This window comes from Ptychodera flava, chromosome 19 (genome assembly GCF_041260155.1).
Source record: "Ptychodera flava strain L36383 chromosome 19, AS_Pfla_20210202, whole genome shotgun sequence".
NCBI classification, from domain to species: domain Eukaryota; kingdom Metazoa; phylum Hemichordata; class Enteropneusta; family Ptychoderidae; genus Ptychodera; species Ptychodera flava.
The window spans coordinates 1,620,237-1,644,256 of record NC_091946.1 but is presented as its reverse complement, the minus strand read 5'-3'; the positions used below and the strand labels follow the sequence as shown (position 1 = coordinate 1,644,256).

The 24,020-nt window shown below is 35.4% G+C and overlaps 1 protein-coding gene across 1 annotated transcript in view; it reads left to right on the top strand.

Moving 5' to 3' along the window:
• Positions 1–24,020, top strand: part of LOC139118334 (glypican-6-like) — an 80,770-nt gene that overhangs the window by 21,576 nt on the left and 35,174 nt on the right. The window contains exons 2-3 of the mRNA XM_070681595.1: positions 1,940–2,098; positions 14,276–14,667. Coding sequence (XP_070537696.1) covers positions 1,940–2,098; positions 14,276–14,667 — 551 coding nt within the window. The remainder of the gene's footprint in view (positions 1–1,939; positions 2,099–14,275; positions 14,668–24,020) is intronic.

Genomic DNA, 24,020 nt, shown 5'->3' with positions numbered 1-24,020 from the left:
ATCAGATACTTTGCAATGCTTCTAATATTGCTAACTTTCTGTTATTGAAGCATTTCATTGCACTGCTTTTCTCACCTTCTACAGTTACAAGCTTTGTCTTCCTGTGTCAGGATTGACTATAAAATAAGTATTATGAAGATTATTACACACAGAAGAATGTGCAAGATAGGTGTATAAATATGCAAAGACAAGTGAAAATACATTTCCACACAATTACATGAAATACTAAAATGTTTTGCAACCTGACATAGGCGTGCACATAGAATGGTAGATACTGAGGAATTCACCATTTCTTCCACAAGAACCTCTAATCATCCCGTGGTGAATAGTTTGCCGAAGAGGATGTTACATAATAAACTGTACTTGAATAGTTGTGTAACGCTGTATCCTCCTCTTTCTAGTTGTTGTGTACTTTATACTGATCAGAGCAATTTTGATAGAATACGTCAAAGTAGTAATGAATATTTTTGTTGTAAACCAAAAATTCTATTAATTGTCAAGTATTCATTAACGATATTTCACTTTGAAGAATTGATTTCCTGTCAGTTCGAAAACAGTGTACAAGTCTTTGTTAGTCTCCTGGTGTGCAAGTTTCTTGGAAAGTACAGAGTTTTACTTGATAGTGATATAAGTAGCGATATTTGGCAGCATTAGCTTACATAGGCATATGGAATGGTAGTTATCGTAAAATTTAACAAAAGAGCATTCCAATTCCATGTTTTCTACCATTTAAATGGCTGCTGTTTGGTGCTTTGAAATGTATTAATGGGTAAATAAAGTTATAAATCACAGTTGTTTCAATAAGATATATCAGCCATGAAAGATGTTGTAACCTCCACAAATGTAATATCAACCACAATTGTAATAAAATCAACCACAAATGTAATAAAACAGTCAACCATTAATAACCCTGTTCAGATTGACCACTTTGCGTCGGTGTAGCACCGCGTCCGGTGCTGGGCCCGGGCCGACGTAAATAAAACAATGTGGACACGCTGTGTCGGCCCAGGGCCGACGCAGTTTGGTCCCGGCCAGAAGGGGGATTTAGGGCCGATGCAAAATTTGAGCCAATGCAAATTCATGTGTGTGGTACAGTGTGGACGAGTTGCGTCGGCCCTAGTCCAAGTTGACCAGGCCTCCACCATGGATCGAAGTTGAACTAGTCACCCTACTGGCACAAAACAAACGACGTTTGAAACTAAAGTTTACACCTATCGAAAGTTCTTAATCCAGTCTTTACATTTATCATCCCATGTACGCAGAACTTCCCACCAACCATTGTTTCGTAACATCAAATTTGATTGGATAGGAGTGGATTTCTAGAAGTATTTTGGCCAATAGATTATGCCCAAACAAAATTTCTATACCTCTGTGAGTTTCGTCATGGCTGTCAAGCATCAGGAGATAAGGATCGGCTGGTCATTTTCTGTTCAAATTTTCCGAAACAATAGGTTTTATTAGTTTCACATTTCAACCCTTTCTTACATGAACATCGCTGTTTGGTGTGTTGACCTACACTTTCCTGAAACTAGGTTTCGTTGCGGAATCATATTCTGTGTTTCAGAAAGGAAACCTAGTTTCGAGAAAGTATGTTATCACATTACACTATTCTTAAAAATAGCGTCAATGATGACACTGTGCTACTGTGACATACATATGCACGTCAACTTATTTCGGGATAAGATCCAATATGGCCGCCTGGCGGCCATTTTGTTGCGTTTTTTTGTGTTTTTGAGCCATAACTCAACTATTCCTGAACCGATTTCATTCAATGTTGGTACACAGATAAAGTACTATGGCATATATATATGTACGTCAATTCAGATTATTTTTTAGCATCAAGTAAACCAAGCAGTCTTTCATAATGAATTAGTCCAAGCAGTCTTTCATAGTGAATTCAATAGTTGTGATAAATTCAATTGATGTCTACACATTTCAGGTGAACATCTTAAGGTATGTCCCCAAGGATTCACGTGTTGCACTGCTGAAATGGAAGAAGAATTAACCATAACCAGCAAAGAACAATTCGAAGACAGGATTTATGAGACCAGCAGATTTTTGCGAGAAACGTTAAAGTCAAGATGGCGGAAGTTTGATGGTAAGAAAGTAGCTTTTATTATGGTTTCTCAATCAAAGCAACAATTGTATGATGCATATCTGATGTTTATTCTTACATTTTCAGCATTTCTCACTGTCTTAAATTTCACTATGGTAAATTTTTCTAGAAAAATGTATTGAAAGCAAGTATTTTACATGTAGTTGTTCATGACCTACATGTAAAAGAAGTGAACTACTCTGCTGCAGCTGACATTTAAGCATACCATGAACCACACTTCGTGTTTTTCTTACAGAAGTTCATTGCCATTGTCATTAACCAGGTTAGACATGGAGTCATCTATTCAGATGATTTGCTCTTGAAACTACGAACATTCGTAGTTAAAAACTACTCCTAAGTGAATTTTACTGTTTTCTTTCTGAACATGAAGGTAGTCAAATGTCAAATAAGGAAATCTGGATTTGCTGTTTTATTGATTAATATTAATATTCCTTAACTGACAATTTTGGTTTATTTGCAAACGTTATCAATGTGCCATGATTGTGAAATGATCCAAAGGAAGACATGCAGTGATTAAACTAAACTAGGACAGCAGCCCTTTCATATTCACATCCTGTTTAGTACAAACCCACTCCTACACTTGAAGGAAGTTTGTCAAAGGCAAGCCCAACAAAAGTGTTTGCATTGTCAATTGTCAAGATCCATGTCCTTTCTGAGTTGGTCACTTTAATCGGTCAGAGTTGGTTAGATGAGAATGAGTGTCAGGATAGTATGTTTACTTACTGTTTGATAAAACTCCTGGCTTTAATAAATATAGCATATAAAAATAAAATCATAATCAAATTTCTTGTACACCTATTGAAATATCTGTGAAAGACCAGCTCACAAGAAGTTGCTAAAGTTAAAGTAATGTATTCCATTTTCAGTGAGATTATCATTGCTAACTGACTCCGTAGTTTATTGACTAGATTATCATTGCTAACTGACTCCCTAGTTTGTTGACTAGATTATCATTGCTAACTCACTCCCTAGTTTATTAACTAGATTATCATTGCTAACTGACTGCCAAGTTTATTGACTAGATTATCATTGCTAACTGACTCCCAAGTTTATTGACTAGATTATCATTGCTAACTCACTCCCCAGTTTATTGACTAGATTATCATTGCTAACTGACTCCCAAGTTCATTGACTAGATTATCATTGCTGACTCCCCAGTTTTTTTACTAGATTATCATTGCTAACTGACTCCCCAGTTTATTGACTAGATTATCATTGCTAACTGACTCCCCAGTTTATTGACTAGATTATCATTGCTGACTCCCCAGTTTATTGACTAGATTATCATTGCTGAATCCCCAGTTTATTGACTAGATTATCTTTGCAAATACAGGGAATTAGCGTGAGGAAACTGTGTGTCCACACAGTCAAGAAGGTTTTCCTAAAGAACAGGATTTTTGCTTTGTTACTAATCCATATTTAAAGGATGAAAAATGGATCAATGTTTAAGGATTTTTTTGTGGAAAAGTGACCCATTTGAGGGTCACATGCCTGTACACCTTTTCTATGGGAGTATCTCAAGGGCCTGGTTGCTGCTTTGTCTGCTACTTAGACTTGTTCCAAGTCTGTGGACACATACGAATCAAAACATATAATAAACTGAAGGACTAATTATCAGCAGACCGTCACGCTTGGCAGACCAGTAACTCAGCTGCTGAGCAATGCTGTTTGATAAACTACATTGTCTCTGCAAGTGCCAGCAATTTCCGGATGCTCTCTATTTGTCATACTGCAAGCAAAAGGGCTACTTCCTCTTCAGACCAATTATTACCACGTCCGGCTGTGTATGACATGCCTGTTGTGTTTAAACTCAACGACAACTGAACAAAGGCCATAGGTTATCTTGAAAATATGTCCAAAAGTTGTCGCATGGAGGCATTTTTCGCCGTCACTAATTTGCCATGCCGTTACACGCACTGTGAATGCAAAAGTTTATTAGCAAGATTATCATTGCAAACTGACCCCCCAGTTTATTGACTAGATTATCATTGCTGACTCCCCAGTTTATTGACTAGATTATCATTGCTGACTCCCCAGTTTATTGACTAGATTATCATTGCTAACTCAATCCCCAGTTTATTGTCTAGATTATCATTGCTGACTCCCCAGTAATTATTGACTAGATTATCATTGCTAACTCACCCCAGATTTATGATAATTATCATTGCTAACTCACTCCTGTAGAGCCTATCAATGAATCAGGCATTTCCAACAAAATATTGATATAAAGAGGTGTTGGAAGCAAGCGCTCTCAGTTTTCAGTGCTGAAAGAGTGGCCAGTTTCAGCATTTCGTTCAATGTTATGTAAACTACAGATGGATTTTTAGTTATCCTACCTTTCAGTTTACTTCACCATGGTCAAAGCATTGCATTGAATAGCATAATCACATGTATTCTCAGAATCTGAGGAAACACACATTGTGGTCTTCCTCAAGTGGGGCTTTCTAGACTGACTGATGTAAATTGTATTGCATAAAATATGATTGAATAGATTTTGTCCTATGACTCACAGGCTGCCCTTTCCTGCAAACAGTCACAGCAATGCACCATGGGAACTTTAGATATTAAATTACCACACATTGACGTGTTTTGTATCCAGCAACCATGAAGCAAATTGTCCTAGATGTTGCAGGTTTATATCGCATTTTATTGATCAACTTTTGTCATGACAAGATTTCTTTGCTTTCACATTAAGTAAGGGACCAGATGTCACGGCCCCTGCATCCCGCATGGAGAGTGAGTTAGTATTATGGTAGGAAGTGGTTATGAAGTCACAGCTGGTAGCTTTTACCTCTCGTCACCCAGAGGCCATTTCATTAAATATAACACATTACTGAAGGGCATAACCCATCTATTGGTCTGCATGCATCCACTGTTATGAAAACAATGTCTTTAAACAGCAGCATCCCCTTATAAAAGCCACATTATTGTATGTGTCTGCATTTGTAAAAAGTTCATGCTGCTGATTGGACATGTGGAGTTTTGTCCAAGAATGAAGTAATTTTATCATGTTTAAGGTGTTCATAGTCATAAAATCTTGCATATGAAGTCTGTTAATATATAGCAACTACACTTGAGTTGAAAATAAACTGAAAACATGTTGTGTTTTTAGTTAGAGAATGCATATATTTCAAAAACTCGTTCCCTGAACAACCATTTGACCTCATTTGTTAATGTCACGAAACTGCCAATCATATTTATTCAAATTTGTCAGACTTCCAAGTGATGTGTACCCCGGTAGGTCAAAGCAAAGATAATGCATGGACGTATCAGTGCTATACTCTTTGGGCAAATATCATAAACAACAAAACACTAACAAACATTCATGTACCCAGTGAATGAATGATCATTACACAATTTTCTAGTTTTGGAGTATTTGGTAGTCCTGAAAAGAACAGTTTGGGATGTGATCCTGAGAAGGACTGTCTTTGTGGTTCTAATTATCAACTGTGTCGGATATATGTGACACCTGAGGAATTACTTTCTTTGATTGCAGCCAAAAAGGCTCCCAACCAACTTACTCTTCTTTCTGTAGGCTCATGTTTTTTAACGGCTAACAAATGATGTAAATGAAATACGCCATTTCAGCAGAAGTATGCATTTTATACCCATTCTGATGTAAACAGATCATTGTCAGGTAGTGATTGTATCAATGATTGAGTCTTCAGTACTGGCTGAGAAAATCCTCTTTGAATATGCATTTCGTTTCACCAAAAGTGAGTAGTAGATATGTGTCTGTTTTCATATATTTCACACAATGGGCCTTCTCTACATTAGTCATTCGTTCGTTTGCATCAATCACAGTCGGTTTTCAAATTGCTCCGAATTTTTCCCACAGATCAGCATAGAAGGCCAAAACAACACAAACAGACAAGCATTTTTCGAGAGTATAGACTATTCTTGACTAAAAGGTGTCCAGTTACCCGCTGCTTTTGGCTTCACAGTCAAGTTAAAACAACTTATCAAAAGTTTAGATTTGTCCTTCACCACTCCAGTTTTCAAAGTTTCATTACACATGAATGAAAAAACTTTTAGATCTGCATTTTGTAAAAAACTTCCTGTATTATTTGCTCTCTTGTGTTGTATGATGTCAAAGTTCACCTGGCTATGCATTTCACCTCAATGGCGTCGCCCTGCATTTGAGATACTTGCATATACTGTTACTGTATAGCAGACATACCCATTTTAATCGCAGTCACAATGTTTGGTGTTGCAGTTGATTTGCGTCGCGGTCCTCGTGGTACAATATTCCACGTTACTGTTCATTTTAATTGCTGTCCCAACGATGCGTTCCTTGTTGCTTTCTATTTGCATCGCTGTCCCAATGTTCCATGTAGTAGATTAGTGCATTTTAATCGCAGTGTCAACATTCCGTGTTGCTATCAATTTGCATTGAGTTGCAGGATAATGTAATTTTCAATGTTAAAATAAGGACAATTGGATACAGGGTTGATGTGTTGATAGTTTATTCTTGTGCATGCAACCGACACTGGAGATTATAGCATTATAGAAAGCTTTATTTTGGTAAATGTGTGGCTAATAAAATTTGTCTGTGGCTAATAAAATTTTGAAACTGTTAGCCACAGTGGCTAACAGCTTTCCAAACCCAGCGCTAACACAGACTCCCAGTTTAGGGGAGGGGAAGGGGGTTGAGGGTAAGGGTTGAGGCCAAACTCATTTACCTTTACCTTGCGCATGTTTTAATTATCCACGGCCCCTAAATTTGGTCTTCTTTTTATGATGTCATTTAAAAATGAGTTACTGCATCCCTAAAACCTTTTATGATAAACTGCAGATCATAGCCTTGTTTGCATGATGCAATTCCAGTGTCTGTTACAAAACTCTCAAAATGTGATTAAGTAATAAGTGCTGACAATTATTCTTCTTGCATGAATATGACGGCGGTTGATAAGTTTATACGCAGGATAATTAATTCTTGTGTTTTAACTGCATAAGTCTACGTGTCCTGGGAATGGTTTCCATTAAGTTAATAGAAAGATGTTGATAGCATACAAATACTTACAGATAGCTACCCAGACGCTCTCATTACAATCAAATCGCAAATGCTAACTTTATCTTCTCCTGAGACCCCTACCACAAATATTCAGATCTTGCAAATATTTAAGATGTCAGAATATTACACTACAAATACTTAGTGTTGGAAATCTTACATTTCAACTCCCTTTCCACTCCAGCTTTCATTGTCTGAAAAGCTGCCTTTTTCTCATACCAGGGAGATGCGATATTCTAAATAACTTGAATACACAGAACAAATAGACGATGTAATTTTCCACGCCATGGTGTCTATGGCATGTCTGTGTCATGATTTCCTTTCTCAACATTGCTTGACTTGAAAAATTCAATGATGTCAGTTATTCTTGCAGTGAGTTCATTCTAATTGTGAAACCTGAACCTCTGTTAATTTCTTATGTTGGCAGCACTGAATCAAAAGACATTATATATATATATATATATATATGTATATATATATATATATATATATATATATATATATATATATATATATATATATATATATATTATATATATATATATATATGTGTGTGTGTGTATATATATATATATATATATATATATATATATATATATATATATATATATATATATATATATATATATATATATAGTCATGTAAGTATAGATTGGATGAACTTTGGAAAGTATGAAATAGATGTCCTTTAATCTGGGTGAAAGTTCATCAGACAATAAAGGGAAGGAAGGAACAGAAGTATGGCATTCCTGGAGAGGTATCAGGTATTCCAGCAGACAAATTAGCAGGATTGGTTGACTCAGGAAGGAAACACTGGATATGTCATAATGGTGGGAAAGGAAAGGCCAGGGAAAATAAGGAAAGGTATTTTGGTACACAACAGCTATTTTTATGTTGGTGATAGGAAAAACATAACTGTTTTTGTCACAGATATAATATACCAAATTATGTCATGGCATTGAAGAGGCTGTCAACAAAATGTCAATGTAATTTTCATGTCACCACTTTTAATATTCAAGCAAAATACATGTACATAGTCACTGGTCCTAGCAGCTTCAGAAAAATAAAATGAATAAGTGTGAGAGGGAAACTGAGCTCCAAAAAATTAAATACTAATAAGTAAAGACAAGGATAATTATAGAAACATTAATTATACAACTAAGAGATATGCCACAAAGTTTAAAATAATTTATGAGTGACAAATGAATATTAAAATTAGCAGATATTACATGTAAAAAGTGTTGTTAAAGTGAAATATTTTGGTTGTGAATGAAAAAAATTGATGACATGAGTAACGTGAGAATGTTAAATTGTCATTTAGGCTAAATGTAAATGTCAAGTCGTATTATATTTAGCTTGGTACTGGTAACTGTAAATTCATTGGTTTTGTGTGTATATGTGTACTTTGTACATCAACACACCGTGTGGTCATGTAAAGTGCCATTTCAAAGGCTGCTGGTTCTCTGCCACTGTCTTCAGTGACTCAGTATAGTACACAGAGACTCAATGTTGTTTTTAGAGACTCAAATATTATCTCACCAATTGGTTTGTGTGTCCTACCAATATCTAGGTACATGTGTAGGTTTTCTAGCTTCGCTGTCAACAACATGAAGCTTATCTAATAGGTGGATGTGTGGCGGTGTCCGTTGTCTGTCATCCATTGTCTGTTGTCCAGCATTTGACCTCCGTCAACTTTTTACATTCCAACCTAATTCTTCAAAATGGCCAATCTGATTCCTTTAATATTTGGAGTACAGCTCCATCAGGATGACCATCAGATTTCTTCAAATTGTGATAAAATATGAAAATTTGTATTTTAGGCTAATTTTGCTATTTTGGCAAAATATCTTCTCCTCGACAACTGGTCCGCAACGGCGGGTCCGACAGCTTTAACATTTGGTATACAGGTCCCTAGGGATGACGTTATTAAGATTTTTTCAAATTGTGATGAAATATGCAAATTTGTATTTTTAAGGCAATTTTTGTTCAAAAAATCTTCAAAAATCATCTTCAAAAGACTGTTGGTCAGACAGCTTTAATATTTGGGGTGTAGTTTGTAGGATGACCTATATCAGATTTGTTTAAATTGTGATGAAATATGCAAATTTGTATTTTTATGGGAATTTGTCATTTTTGGTCAAACTTTATTTTACTTTATTTATTTTTTGTCTGGCAGCTTTGATATTTTGTATTCAGGTTCGTATTTTGGGGGCAGTTTTTGCGACTTTCAGTCAACAAATTTGTTTCTCAAAAAGCTACTTGTCTGATAACTTTGGTTGACATGTTCCTATTAAGATTAGCTTCATGTGATATTTTCAAATTATGATGAAATCTTCCACTGTATTTTGCAGCGATATTTGCCATTTTTTGTCTGGCCACCCTGAAATGAGCTATCAAAGATTTTCACCTACATCAACATGTGTTACAAATTTTCTACATAACACAGCAAAGCTACATTGGCCGTTAGGTCTCTTGTTTTAAACTCAGTCCATGTTTGGTTTTCCATGAGTTAGGTTCTACCCAGCCAATATCGATGTTAGGTTCTCCCAAGCCAGTATATGGATGATGTGTTTTCTGATTATCAACAGATATCTTGATGCTAAGTTTGCTTATATCAAGCCAGTTTGTGTATATCAAATTTATTTTTACCAAGGCAATACCCTTACAGTGGGTTTCCAAATGGATTTTTTACAACCTGATACTTCAATTAAGTTTTTGCTTACGCTCAGCAAATGTCTTGTTCATAGGTTTTGGTACATTAAGGCAATACCATGATGGCTGTACTCCTGCCCAGCCAAATTAATATGACTGTTACAGGTTTAATTTTTCGTTGCCTTACATTGATAAGACAGTAATACACTTGTAAATTTATGGTCCATGGTGCTGTGTGGTAGTTGTTCTGATTTGAGTGGGTGTCTTTTTTCCCAGCTTTTTAATGATGACCACATTCTGAGGGAGTTAAAGGGTTTTGAAAGACATCTCCAACAGAGTGAAGACAAGCCAAGGCTACTTGGCAAGGCTTCTGGGCTACTGCCAAGAAATCCTGACTCCACTCCATCAAGCTGTTTGCTTTAGCACATTTTGAATATGGATGACAGTTTGATCAAAGGATAAGATGAGACAACTTTTATATTTCAGATTATGTTTGACTACTCAACCAGGTAGCCTCGATTTTAGAATTAACACTTGCTTCTATTACTAAAGAGAATGAATTGAAATTCTTAGTTGATTTGTGTATTAAGACATGTAAAATGATGTTAAAAGACATGATAAACCTGCAAGGGGTGGAAGAATTGATCAAGGGTTGTGTTTGGAATGAAACCATGACTAAATCAGGGTCAGAGGTAAAATCACTTTCCAAAGTTACTCAGCCCCTTCAAAAATGATATACACCAAAAGCGTTTCCAATTTTCAAATATATTTGACCCCACCAATTCTTTATATTGTCCAGGCCTTTAATATTGGAACAGTAGTGTGGGCGTTATTAAATTGACTCTTTAGTTTAAGTGTTATTGATCCATACTTGGTAAAGATTAAATGAGATATGCTCATTAGTATCTCCTGCAACACTTGGCTAACATTGCCAGTGCATCAAGAATACAAAGTAGTTTACCATGAATGAAATATTATTTGTTTGTTCTGAACGCAAACTGTGAATATAATTGTTTATTTACATGATAGGTGAAGTTCATGTAACCAAAACTGTTGATCAGATAAAAGACAGGGAGCTGTGATCCCAGAATGTGTACATGTGACATTGCCTTAACAGTCAAGGTAGTTTGTCTTGAGGTCACAGCAACACTCTGACAGTGTTTAGACACCATAAAACCATTTTATATTCATTCACATGGAAATTACAGTGGTTTGAAAATCCACCTCAGGGGAGAAAGCTGTTGAAAAGGAGGGGTAGTAATGGCTGTTTGCAAGTAGGTATGAAAAGCCTTTTGAAAGGGAGGATTTGAATAACAACAGGCAACAACATTTTTGAAGAATTCAACAAAAAGAAACTGTTAGACACATACAGATGTTACTGTCTGTACGGAAGTGTGTTGCTTTGAGAAAGACCACTTAATTGTTGTTGTTAAATAATAAAACTAGTTGATGATAATTTATGACAATAAAGATAATGGTGTTGCAGTAGAGTTTAATGAGAGTGTGCTGACAGGGAAAGAAATTGACAGCCTGTGGTCACTAGCCGGATATAACAGGAATCAAACTTGGCTTTAATGGCGTAAACAGTTGAGTGGTAAAGGGTGAAATAACTCATTCTGAAGAAAAACACTCATTGCTTCCTCACATCATCATTGGAATTCTCTTCCTGTAATTAGCCATTTATTGACCTCTCTGACCTAGTGGTGGAGCTATAACCTCTATAAAAAGACATGAGATTCAAGTTGAGATATGTCATGCTCATGTATACTCAATTGGCTATCTTTTTGTCACTGCAAAAGGAAGGAATTTTTCTTACATGTATATGCATCAAAGAAACATTTCAGGAATGTAAAGTGTATCTAATTTGAAACAATCACGTCTGCACCACAGTGATTGCTTTATCTTATTTACCGGACATGTCAAAGCTGTTGTTGTATTTCCCAAGTGTCTATTCAAAATAAGAATTTTTTCAAATTGACAGTTTACAATAGGATATGGTGACCAGTTTACACAGAATAACAATAACTGAGTAGACAAAAATTATACAAAAATTATTTAATTATAACTCATTTTGAATGAAGCCAGTCAACCAACTGTGTAGAATTGAAATTTACCCACTTACTTCAGTATTTGACCAAATGAGTCACAGCATTCTATGATAGATGAATAATCAAAAAACCTTTGAATGTACTGCTCTATGCAGGAAAACACCATGTATATGTAGATGAGTCTCTGTTCTTCGTAGCAGGACCATTCATATTATTATTACCATAATTTACTCAGAGTTGTTATTCCTGATTCCGGAAAGCTTACTGTAACTTTACGTTGGACAAATAATCTGACGGGGATGTCTTTTCTTTCAATGAAATCCATTGATTGATCTGCAAGCATGCCTTTCAACAAAATCTGTGATTTTGCATCATGTAATTCGTTAGTCAATGATGTTATCAGTATCAGAAGAATGATTTTACAATGTGTGACATTTTGTCTGTGGTTTTAAAGCATTTGTTTTACTTTATGGAAATGTTTTAAAGACTTGAGAATCTCAACTATGTAAAATGTGTAAGACCATGTAGATTTAGATGGAGTGAGGTTGGAGTTAATAAAATAGCCTTTGTCTCATGTAGAATGTACTAGATCATTTATGTGACATATCATATGGTATTTAAAGCAATATCAAATTGACCTGTATATACTAGATTGCTGCCAAATCATTGAAAATGTAAGCTGTGAAGAACAGTGATTCTGTCATTTATCCAGAATGATGGAATGTCAGTGTCAGACCTACATATCGAAGGGTACTAACTAAGAAAACTAATCTACTACCACCATGTGCTGGTACAAATACCTAGTGAATTCAGGCTAACCCTCTTGGCTATGGAAAAGAAAACTGAAATGACAGACAATTTTTATCAAAGTGATTACTAGAAGATTATGTTATTGACAATAAATTATAGCCTGTATGAAAAATTATGATTGACATGTGTAACTTGTTTTAGAAAATTGTAAATTCAATATCCTAAAACATTTAACTTTATCAATAGTTCATACATGACAAATGATAATTCTACATTCAGGAAATTATAAGATAAAAAAAACCCAAAGTGAAAAATCAAGGGATAAAGAGCGAGAGATAATGATTCAACGGAAATTGCACAATTTAAAATTAATTGTATGGACACAAATGATCAATAAATGATGTCAAATGGGTTGTCCTGAATTGTTTAATTCTAGATCCAGATTTGAGTTCAGTTTTGACAGTGAAAATGGCCATATTTTGTTCCACTGTTGAATCAATAAACAATGTAGAAAGGAGTGTAATTGAAACCATGAGTTGACCTGGCCATTGTGACTTCCCATCGGGAACCCACTCAGAAACACAATTATGTTGACAAAAAATACTTTGTATATGGCCTTCGTTTGGTGCAGATAGTGGCTGGCTTTCCAATTCCATTATCCTTATGTAGTGAAATAGTGTATAATTTCCTGTTTTATTGCAAATAATTGATGGAGAGGTCTAATGTAATTGCAGTGTTCAAATAAGCTGTACTATACATGACCTAATGTGGACCTTCTCAATAAAAGCAAGTAGTTCAAAGTTGTTTTTTACTAATGGTTTTGACTTCATCATTTGTCAGTGATTGCAAATACTTAAGTCAAGAAAATTGTATGGTCAAATTGAGATAATTAGCCTGCAAAGTGGTCATATAAACCATAGAGTGTCTGGAGGTCTTTTCAAGCAAGACATCATGCTAGGACAGAACAGAGTTTAGCTGCCATTGTTAACCTATAACACTTATTAAAATCAAACATCTGCACTTTGTGACGCAAGACAAACTGTCTCACTTTTTAACCTAACAGAACATTTTCTTTTTTTGTGGTTAGTGTGGCTTTTTATAAAATTATACATAAAATTTAACAAGTTTGAGTATATCAAAATGTAATGTTGAAAACAAGAAATCTTAACCCGAGTGTGTTATTAATCCCAACAATTTAGTGGAGTGTAAAATTCCCCTCGGTTTTATCATTCTTAAATCAAATGATGTAATATATTAAAGGCAGTGAAAGAAGTGTTAAGAATTGCAGAAAAATTACAGTCTCTGCCCAGTCAAATCCTGTCCCAAACTCTGTTTTACTACACACATTGCAAGGAGTAAACAATTTTTTCAAGTCTACAATTTCAAGACAACTACTCTTACAGCCTTTTCCAAAGGGTTCAAACGAGCAAGGAATAGTTCAGTGAATTACACCTTTTTTGGTCACATAATTCATCATGGAATGTAAGGTGTGTGCAAGTTCACACAGAGCCCTTCCCATAGTTCATTTCAGCAGACACCTACAGGATAGCATCATATCTGTAGCTCCTTCAGTTTTCTCATGTCCACAACTTGACACTTAATTGCATATATATCTTAAGGCAGAATGCAGAAATAGATTTTGTTTCAGGGAATAAATGGGAATCACAAATATCAAATCTTATTCTGTTTTATTTTCAGATTTCTTCAAGGAGCTTCTGGAAAAAGCTGAAAATGATCTACATGAGATGTTCATACGTACATATGGTTTGTTATATCAACAGAATGCATATGTGTTTACAGAGCTATTTAAAGATTTAAGAAGCTACTATGAGGGTGAAGATATGGACCTTTTAGATGCACAAAATGAGTTCTTTGTTACACTGTTTCAAAAGATGTTTCAGCTGTTGAATGCGCAGTATAGTTTTGATGATGCCTATATGTCTTGTGTAAGTGAATTTGTAGACGAATTGCAGCCCTTTGGAGATGTGCCACACAAGCTGTCACTTCAAATCAACCGAGCCTTCATTGCTGCAAGGACATTTGTTCAAGGTCTTGCTATTGGAGCAGATGTTGCTGAAAAAGTTGCACAGGTGAGTTCATAGCATGTCATTTGAAGTACAAAAAATTACTGCTAAAACTAGAATAGGAACATAACTCTATCAAAAGTCATAATTTACGTAGAGCTATTTGCACATATGCTGATAAATTAACTTATACTAGTACTACATACTAGTTAGGTTCTTTACTTAAACCACAAAATATTTCATCTTACCAAAGTAAAATATAATAGTAGCTGTGTTAGTCTTGATCCAAAACAAACTTGACAGTCTGTTTCAGGATTAATCGAAATGATATTTCAACGGTCATTTGTGTTTGTCATTTTTCAAATTTAATTTTGATATTCACATAGTCACAGTTATTATAGACCTGTATTTACAAGATGAAATTGTAACATGTTAGTCTCTTTCAAATTTTTCTTGGATCAAACCAGTCATTTTATGGTTTGTAAACCTCAGAATGCAGAGCTTTAGTCTGATGGACAAGATTAAAAAACAACAGGCACACAAGCCTCCCAGTCAGACATGCCATCTATTATTATCAAGCTGTGATTTTGAAACTTTCTTACCTCCTCAAGTATATTGATTAATTGATTTCACAAGACCTTCCATTTTGACAGCAATGTCCATTTCATACTGATTTTCTTACATTTTTTGTAAATCTATGAAAGATCTTGTGATGTAATTGAACTCAAGCTTTCTGCACAGACACCTAAATTATGCACACATATGCATTGTTTTCTTCGAAATGTTGTGAGATATGACTGTCAGATGACAATTTATATATTTTAGAAGTTAAACATTGAGAAATTCCTTAACTCAGATACCTGGCTTGACTAGCCAAGATATTGGCTGAATCAGTTCAACATTGCTTCATAGATGATGAATATAATCAGCTTCTAAATCTGTTGCTAATTGTTGTTGTTTATTGAGATGTGAAATCTTGTTATATTTTATCAATGCATGCTTTCTTGGTGAGACTAATGTCTGTCAGGTACATCCTGTTGAAAAATATAACCCTGGTAACTATGGTTTTCCTAATTTCTTGGAAAAAAAATTAACTGTAAAACAGAAGTGCAAAAACACTTAAAAGCACATCAAACTAAACATAGAGCATTTCCATCGATTATGAAAAAAATCATGATAATGATATCAGTCAGTACATGGTGTGCCTTCAATGAAGTTATGGCAACCAGCAACAGTTGTTGTTGCCAACCATGGTTGAAAATCTAGCATTGTAGTATTTGTACCAGTAATCCTTCAGAGTAGGGTTATTTTCTGAATAAATCTTATAACAATGATGTAGTGGTGCTGGTTGGGTAACTTCAGCCATGGCCATAGAGTGAAATTGAGTAATCTGCCAGCAGAGCAACTTTGAATTTTAGTTAAGTTGTTTGGCCATTGTTACTTTTGGATGTGTGCTTAGACAACATAAAGGCCAGAACAAGCTCCTCTGTTGTGGAGGAGAAAGCCTGGTGGGTCAAAGGTCATGTGTTTGCCTGCAGCAGTATTGAGTGCAACAAAGAAAAGAATGAAGAAAAGCTGATAGACAAATAGGTGTGAATGATTGGAGCCTAATTGCTTGAAATCTCAGTGGAATTGCTTTAGTGTGGATATAGATGTTAAGATGCAAAATGCATATACAGTGGACACAGGTTGAAAATGTACACAGTCCATGAATGTCATAAAATAGCACAGGCCAGTGTGAGGTAATATGTTACTATGTGTAAAATGAACGGTGAAAAAGTCAATATTATGTGTTTCTGACTGCCTGGTCTCAGAGTATGATACAGATCAGAATGATTGGTTGCAATAAATTCATGGATAAAGTCGGTTCATCATGGATATAAGCCAGGAGGGAGTCCATCTATTTCAGTACAGTGCATGTTTTTATTAGCTCATATTTGGTATTTATATAAATACCAAAAAGAGCTTATATGGTGAGTCGATGGCGTCTGTATGTCTGTGTGTACGTGGGCATGTATGTGCGGATGTATGTCCGTCACACGCAAAGGCTCCCATACCGCCAAAGCTACCATCTCAGTATTTGATGTACAGGTAGATGCAGGGGTTGAGATGTGACGTTGTTCAAATTAATATGTCAGTGTCAAAAATGTGCAAATGAGGAAAGAAAAGGGAGAAATCCTGCAAATGTGCAGGAGTGGTGGCAGTAACTGAAACAGCCCACACATCTGAGTAAGAGATTTTGGACTTTTAACCTATTTGTATTCAGGGTACCTATAATGTGTGGGAGTGGTGGCAGTAACTGAAACAGCTAATTAGTCATTTCCTGTCATTGTTTATGAACTGTGACATATTAAACAGACCTGCACAAACCATAGACAGTAGGGGGGGGAAGACTCTATGTGCAAACTAAGAGGGACTAGCAGTTTCTGTTTTGCATGTTGCTAAAGTTGACCTCCAGTACCTAAAGTTTCAGACCTTATTTACTTTTGTCAATCTTTTTTTTCTGGTTTAAATATTTCTTGTTGTTTTTCTGGTTGTACTGTGCAGAAATCGTCATAACATCAACGTAGGATTTTCCTGCACTGAACAGATAGAAACAACACTTATTGTTGATCTTTGGTATGTACCAATTCTGATCAAATTTAAGTGACACCGTATAATTGCGGTATTTTTTTTAAAAAAATGCAGTAACGGTGGTGTTGTGTTGCTGGTCATTGCGATTGCTGTGAGAAAGTTCGAGTAACAGATATCTATTGGTGATGGCAAAGAGTTTATGGGCATTTTTGGCATGGATCAATAGATCTTTATATTGCTAAATAGTTAATTAGGTATTATTGTGATTTGATAAAAGGACAGTACACCTAAATTGAAATGATTTGTTTGTCTGTGGTTAATGAACTGGGAATTAGATCCCTTGATTATATGTGTTCTATGTTTGTACATCTTGGGTAAATTTATCAGCCCTGTGTGCCAATTTGACAGCTATTGTCAGAGGAGACTCTGTCATTAATAATGTCTGGATGATTTGTGTAGAGAATGCAGGTGGCAGTGTACAGGGGAAGATATTCGCCAACTTAGCCAGCAGTAGGTCAACTGTGAACATTTATTTATTAAGAAAAGAAAAATGCCCTGAGAGCAGCTGCCCTTGGAGATCATTTAGATTTGCTAATGCAAGTATCTGACATTGCTCACCTGTAAACAATCAACTACTAACATTATCTCAAAGCTACCAAGTTGTACACATGTATACATTATCTCATTATTAAACCACTTATTGCTATTGCTCAAACTCTTAATCATTTATGTGGTATCTCAACTATACCAGTTATTCCCTCACATTATCTAAATTCCTTCAACCAATCTGACACATTCTGGTAGACCATAGTCTATAGAAGCTATTGGGATGGGTATGCATCTGGCGTCAGTCTAGATGTCAGTATGTATATGTATGTATATGTATGTATGTATATATGTCCATTTGTGAGGATGTCCGGCCACTCATATATCTTGAGGACCACAGTACTTGTGTAGATGCAAAATATGATTATGAGAAATTATCTTTTTAAAATATTTTGATATTGCGGAAAATATGCAAATAAGTATTTTTAAGGCAATTTTTGATCAAAAATTTCTTTTCACAAAAAGCACTTGTCATATAGCTTTGATGTTTAGTATTCAGGTCCATAGGGATGATCAAAATATGATATATTCAAATTTAGGTAAAATCTTCTATTTTGTATTTTTGAGGCAGTTTTTGCTATTTTTGGTTAAAAAATTTATTTCTTCTGCCATAAGAATACACTTATATTGCCAAAGGACCTCTGCATTTACTATATCTTGTATTGTGCTATGTGTATCCTCTATACCATTGACATCAATAGTAGCTTCAGGGACATTGGTCCTATGTTTTAAATCTACCAACCACTCTGACACATTTCAAATCTACCAACCACTCTGACACATTTCAAATCTACCAACCACTCTGACACATTTCGAATCTACCAACCACTCTGCCACATTTCGAATCTACCAACCACTCTGCCACATTTCAAATCTACCAACCACTCTGACACATTTCAAATCTACCAACCACTCTGACACATTTCAAATCTACCAACCACTCTGACACATTTCAAATCTACCAACCACTCTGACACATTTCAAATCTACCAACCACTCTGACACATTTCAAATCTACCAACCACTCTGACACATTTCAAATCTACCAACCACTCTTACACATTTCAAATCTACCAACCACTCTGACACATTTCAAATCTACCAACCACTCTGACACATTTCAAATCTACCAACCACTCTGACACATTTCAAATCTACCAACCACTCTGACACATTTCAAATCTACCAACCACTCTGACACATTTCAAATCTACCAACCACTCTGATACATTTCAAATCTACCAACCACTCTGACACATTTCAAATCTACCAACCACTCTGACACATTTCAAATCTACCAACCACTCTGACACATTTCAAATCTACCAACCACTCTGACCCATTATTTCAAATCTACCAACCACTCTGACACATTTCAAATCTACCAACCACTCTGACACATTTCAAATCTACCAACCACTCTGACACATTTCAAACACATTTCAAATCTACCAACCACTCTGACACATTTCAAATCTACCAACCACTCTGACACATTTCAAATCTACCAACCACTCTCACACATTTCAAATCTACCAACCACTCTGACTCATTATTTCAAATCTATCAACCACTCTGACATATTATTTCATATCTTGTTACCACTAAGTTACATTATATTAATTCTGCCATTTCCTTTCTGATGATTTTTGGCTCTACGACTTATTTCACTTGTAAATGTGAAAATGAAAGGTTATTTATAGACTCTGGTGTGTTTTTGTGGGCGGGAAAAGCGAATGGAAGAGTTTGATTTTATTTCCGACACCATTTACGTTTTATCAACCATAAAATTTCTGTTTGTCATGGAGTGTAAAGACCTGACAGAAATTTACAAAGGCTCTAGGGGTAATCCGAAACTGTCGTACTTATTTCCTGTGGTACCTTCAGATTTTCTTTGTTTGAGAAGAGACCGCCTGTAAGGGAGCCATTATTATTTACAACCCAGGGGGGTGAGAGGAATTCCTTTAGAAACTCCAAAATTTCGAGTAACCCCCCCCCCTGCCAACCATGACATGTTTGAGTAACCCCCCCCCCTCTCTGCTACAGAAATTTTGTGAGTGACCCTCTCCCCCCAAAAAATATTTTAAAAAATTGGGAAAGTTAAATATCTATTCAGTAAAATGGGTTGCTGCTGCGACAGGCCCTGTACAGACCCTGATTAAACCCTGTGGTACAGGTCTGTGTTGGAAAAAGGTTCCATTGCTGTGACAGGGGCTGATGTACAGGTCTGTATCCAGTGCTCTGATGACATGCAGTGTTCTCCATAGGATTTGTTTACAAGCGAAAGCACCACAAGCGACTGGGCAAGTGGTCAAGGGGGGATGTCCCCCTCCTGCCATTGGAGCTTTTGAAAAATAGAGATTAAAATGGTGTTATTTGGTGGCACTTGGGGAGTAATTTTTTCAGATTTTTCTCGTATAAAAAACTAAAAGGAACAGAAATCTGAGACAGTATTCCAAAACTTATATTTCAGTTCACTGATTTCAATGAAAATTACATTTTTTGAAAACGAAAAAATAGCGACAGACATTTTATTATTATTTTCCTGCAATAAAAGATGAGTTTGTTGTCAAGGCATTCCACTGGTTTCAAACTTTATAGAATTAGAATTAGCTTACTTTACACATTTTCCCCTATCTGTAACCTATACAATGTAGAATATAGAAAGAAGGCGTTTCTCATGAATGATCAGGCAAGTATATCAATCTTTAATCAGGAAATACTGAAAAATATACTCAGTACTAGCCTTTAACATAAGGCTTGCCACGTCGAATAGCTGATCATTCTCGTCTGAAGATTACAATAACATGAAACACATAGCGTAATGAGATTTTCGTTTCTACTTGAAACCACCTGTATTATGATATATATATATATATATATATATATATATATATATATTTATTTATTAGATGTGTGTGTGTGTGTGTGTGTGTGTACATATACTGGGTATGATATGAACACACATATCTCAAGCATACATATTGCTGTTCTTTACTATTATTGTTGTATTAATTCATAACTTCAAAATGCTTCAGTACATATCAACAAAATTGAGTAGGCCCCCCCTTCTTGTTCTCCACTTTTGAGCAACCCCCCTTGTAGCTTTCGATTTTTTGAGTGACCCCCCTCAGATCCCCCCTTGCCATAAATAATGACGACTCCCTAAAAATGTGTGCGTCTTATGGTGTTGATGTGAAGGGGTCAAGGAGAATTGTGGGTGGACTGTGTAATTCCTCACAAGTTTATCCTATCAAGTCACCTTGCTTGTTGTAGCCATGAAGTAAAGATTTGCAAGCCAAGCGTTGAACTAAGGGAGTATTTGCAGTACATAGGTTCCTCAAATAAATGTCAAATGGTTTACAAAAACAAGCGGTTACTGTCATAACAGTTTGAATAAGTTGTTGAAACTGCTGGTCAAGAGGGCTTGCAAAGTTAATAACATAATGGCTTGGGTCATTGAAAGAGACGTGTTGGTGAACCCAAGGAATTTGATGCAAGTAACAGAGATTTCTTTGGTTTTATGAGATCAGCTTTTCAGGGCAAAAGCTGTCAATTTTTAGCTTGCATTTGGTATATGTATATATACCAAAGAGAGGTTATCGTATAAGATGAATCAGTTCATTTGCATCCATCTGCATGTCGTCTCTAGGTATGTATGTATGTATGTCCGTCCACGTCAAAAGCTCCTAAACTGCAGCACCTAGTGTCTTAGTATTTGGTGTACATGTGCACCTAGGGGTGGAGATATGAATTTGTTCAAATGAACTTGTCCATATCAAAAATATGCAAATGAAGGGAAAAAAGGAAAACCCTACAAATTGGTTAAACTCTGTAACCTGTCAGATTGGGTTGAAACTTAGCATGCAGGTTCCTTTAAGTATTCTAAATTAGGTGTGTAAACATTGGGATGAAATTTGCATGTTTCTATTTTTGGGGTAATTTTTCAGTTTTTAGTCAAAAAATCTTTTTCTCTGAAATGGCTTGTCTGATTGCTTTGAAAGTTGGTATACATGTTCCTCAGGATGACCTCAGTCAAGTTTATACAAATTGTATTGAAATTTTCATATTTGTAATTTTGGGGCAATTTTCCCAATCTTTGGTCAAAATTTTTTTTATCCAGAAACTACTGATCTGATAGCTTTGATATGTGGTATACAGGTTCCTAAGCTTGATCAAAATCTGATGTACTCTAGTAAACTGGGTCCTAAGGTTTATCTTAATATGATACATTGACAGTAGGTTGAAATAGGCAGTTTGTATTTTGAAGGCAATTTTTGCCATTGTTTGTCAAAAATTTATTTCTCAAAAAACTTCTTGTCTGATAGATTTGATATTTGGTAGACATGTTCCTGCATAAGATCTTAATTAAATATTTTCAAATTGTGGTAAAATCTTTAATTACCGTATCCCTACAAATGTTCTAATACATATATTACCATGTCAGAATGAGATGAACAATTGCAATATTTTATTTTTCTTTGTTGTTGTAGGTACAAAATATCTGTATAACAACCACTTCCAAAGCTGGAAAGTTAGCCCCTATGCGTACATATGTACTATTGTATATAGAAAAGTGCCCTCTGTGTCAATAATTAGATGCAAAAATTGCCATTTTTTAGACACAATGCTAGTTTTTAGCCTGCAATTGGTAGTTTGGCAGTGCAGTTACTTTTGCAACGATAATGAATACGTCCCTTGTTAAACACTATAGGTTGTTATCGTGGTAAAAATTGCCAATTTGTCCAACATTTTTACACATTAAACAAAAAATCTGTACCTGCAAGGTCTGACATTGTGTATGTGTGTGAACTATTTTCATCAGATGGTAAACTGGGCATAGTGGTCGTACCAGTACAAACGTATCTAGCAAGTAACATTTAATTCTATTTTATCCTTCACTACTTATCATGAATCAATACAAATAAAATTTCTAATCTTAATCCCTGGTGCGACACCAAGGGCTGAGCCCTGTATGATACTAGTATCATGGCTTGGACTTTCCTTATCATAAATTTTAACATTGACAGCACACAATTTATTCATATCCCCATGTTAATTTCCTTGGCCATTGTTTGATTTGACGACAGGAGGTTTGTTAACTTCTTCGGTTTCTGTTTGTGATGGGTTGGATTTCTGTCTAGAAATTTTGCAAAGTTACGCGTTACAGAAACTCACACAAAACATTTGAGTAGACAATGTTGTGGGTCAGTGAGGGTAGAGAATCGGAATATATTCTTGAAGTTATTTGATCAGAACTACAAGATTGAGTTCTAAAATATCATAAATCTGACTGGGTAACTGTCTTGTTCATAATATTCTGGAATCCTCAAATCATTTGTGTGCTGTGGACAGTGTAAAGTTACAAAGAAAAAGTTATCAAGAATATCCAAGTGTAATATTCTGTGGGTAAAAGCCAATAACTAAAAGCTCAAAAAGCTGCAGCAACTGGGCTCTTTGTTTTACCCTCATTGGTTCTTGTTGACAAAATGTCACAGACACAGTGTTCCGATATAGATATATTTATTTTGATGTATGTTGTGTATGCATGTAAAAGCTGCTGCCATCCTTACTTGAGGCCATATTCTCTGTGCAGGCTGCAGACATATGCAGTATAAATATAGATGTTTTCTAGTTATGACATCAACAATTTCACCCATCATGCAAAGTATGGTTTCCTTAATTAACCAAGTCAGGTACCTTGCTTCATTGGTATTCACGATATAAAAAGACACACAATATAACCATAACTTAAGTGAGTAGCATGGAATATTTTAGCTGGCATGTTGGTTCCTCAATAGTATTTAAATGTTATGTGATGGATAGGACTTTGAAGGGGATGGGTGTGCAATGCCAGGTTGCAAAGCACCAAAAAACCTGCACAGATATCAATCTTCACATGTGCACATCTGTAAAGTAAAAGAATAGTTTACACAAAATATTTTCAAAATTAGAAGGACGTTATCATCTTAATTTTGAAATTACTGAATTTTGAAAGTGTAGATTTGATAGCAACGATCGAGATACCATGTTACAATTGTACTGATATTAATCATTTCTTAGCATATGTGAATATTGAATTTGTAAATAGGATTAGGTTTAGCTGCAAAAGGATTACAAAATTTGATGATGGTCTCTATACAGATAAAGCAAATGTTCATGTCATATAATGACAATTGTTCCTAATATTTCATCTAGACATAATAATGTCCAGGCCATTTTCTTGTCAATGCAGTGTT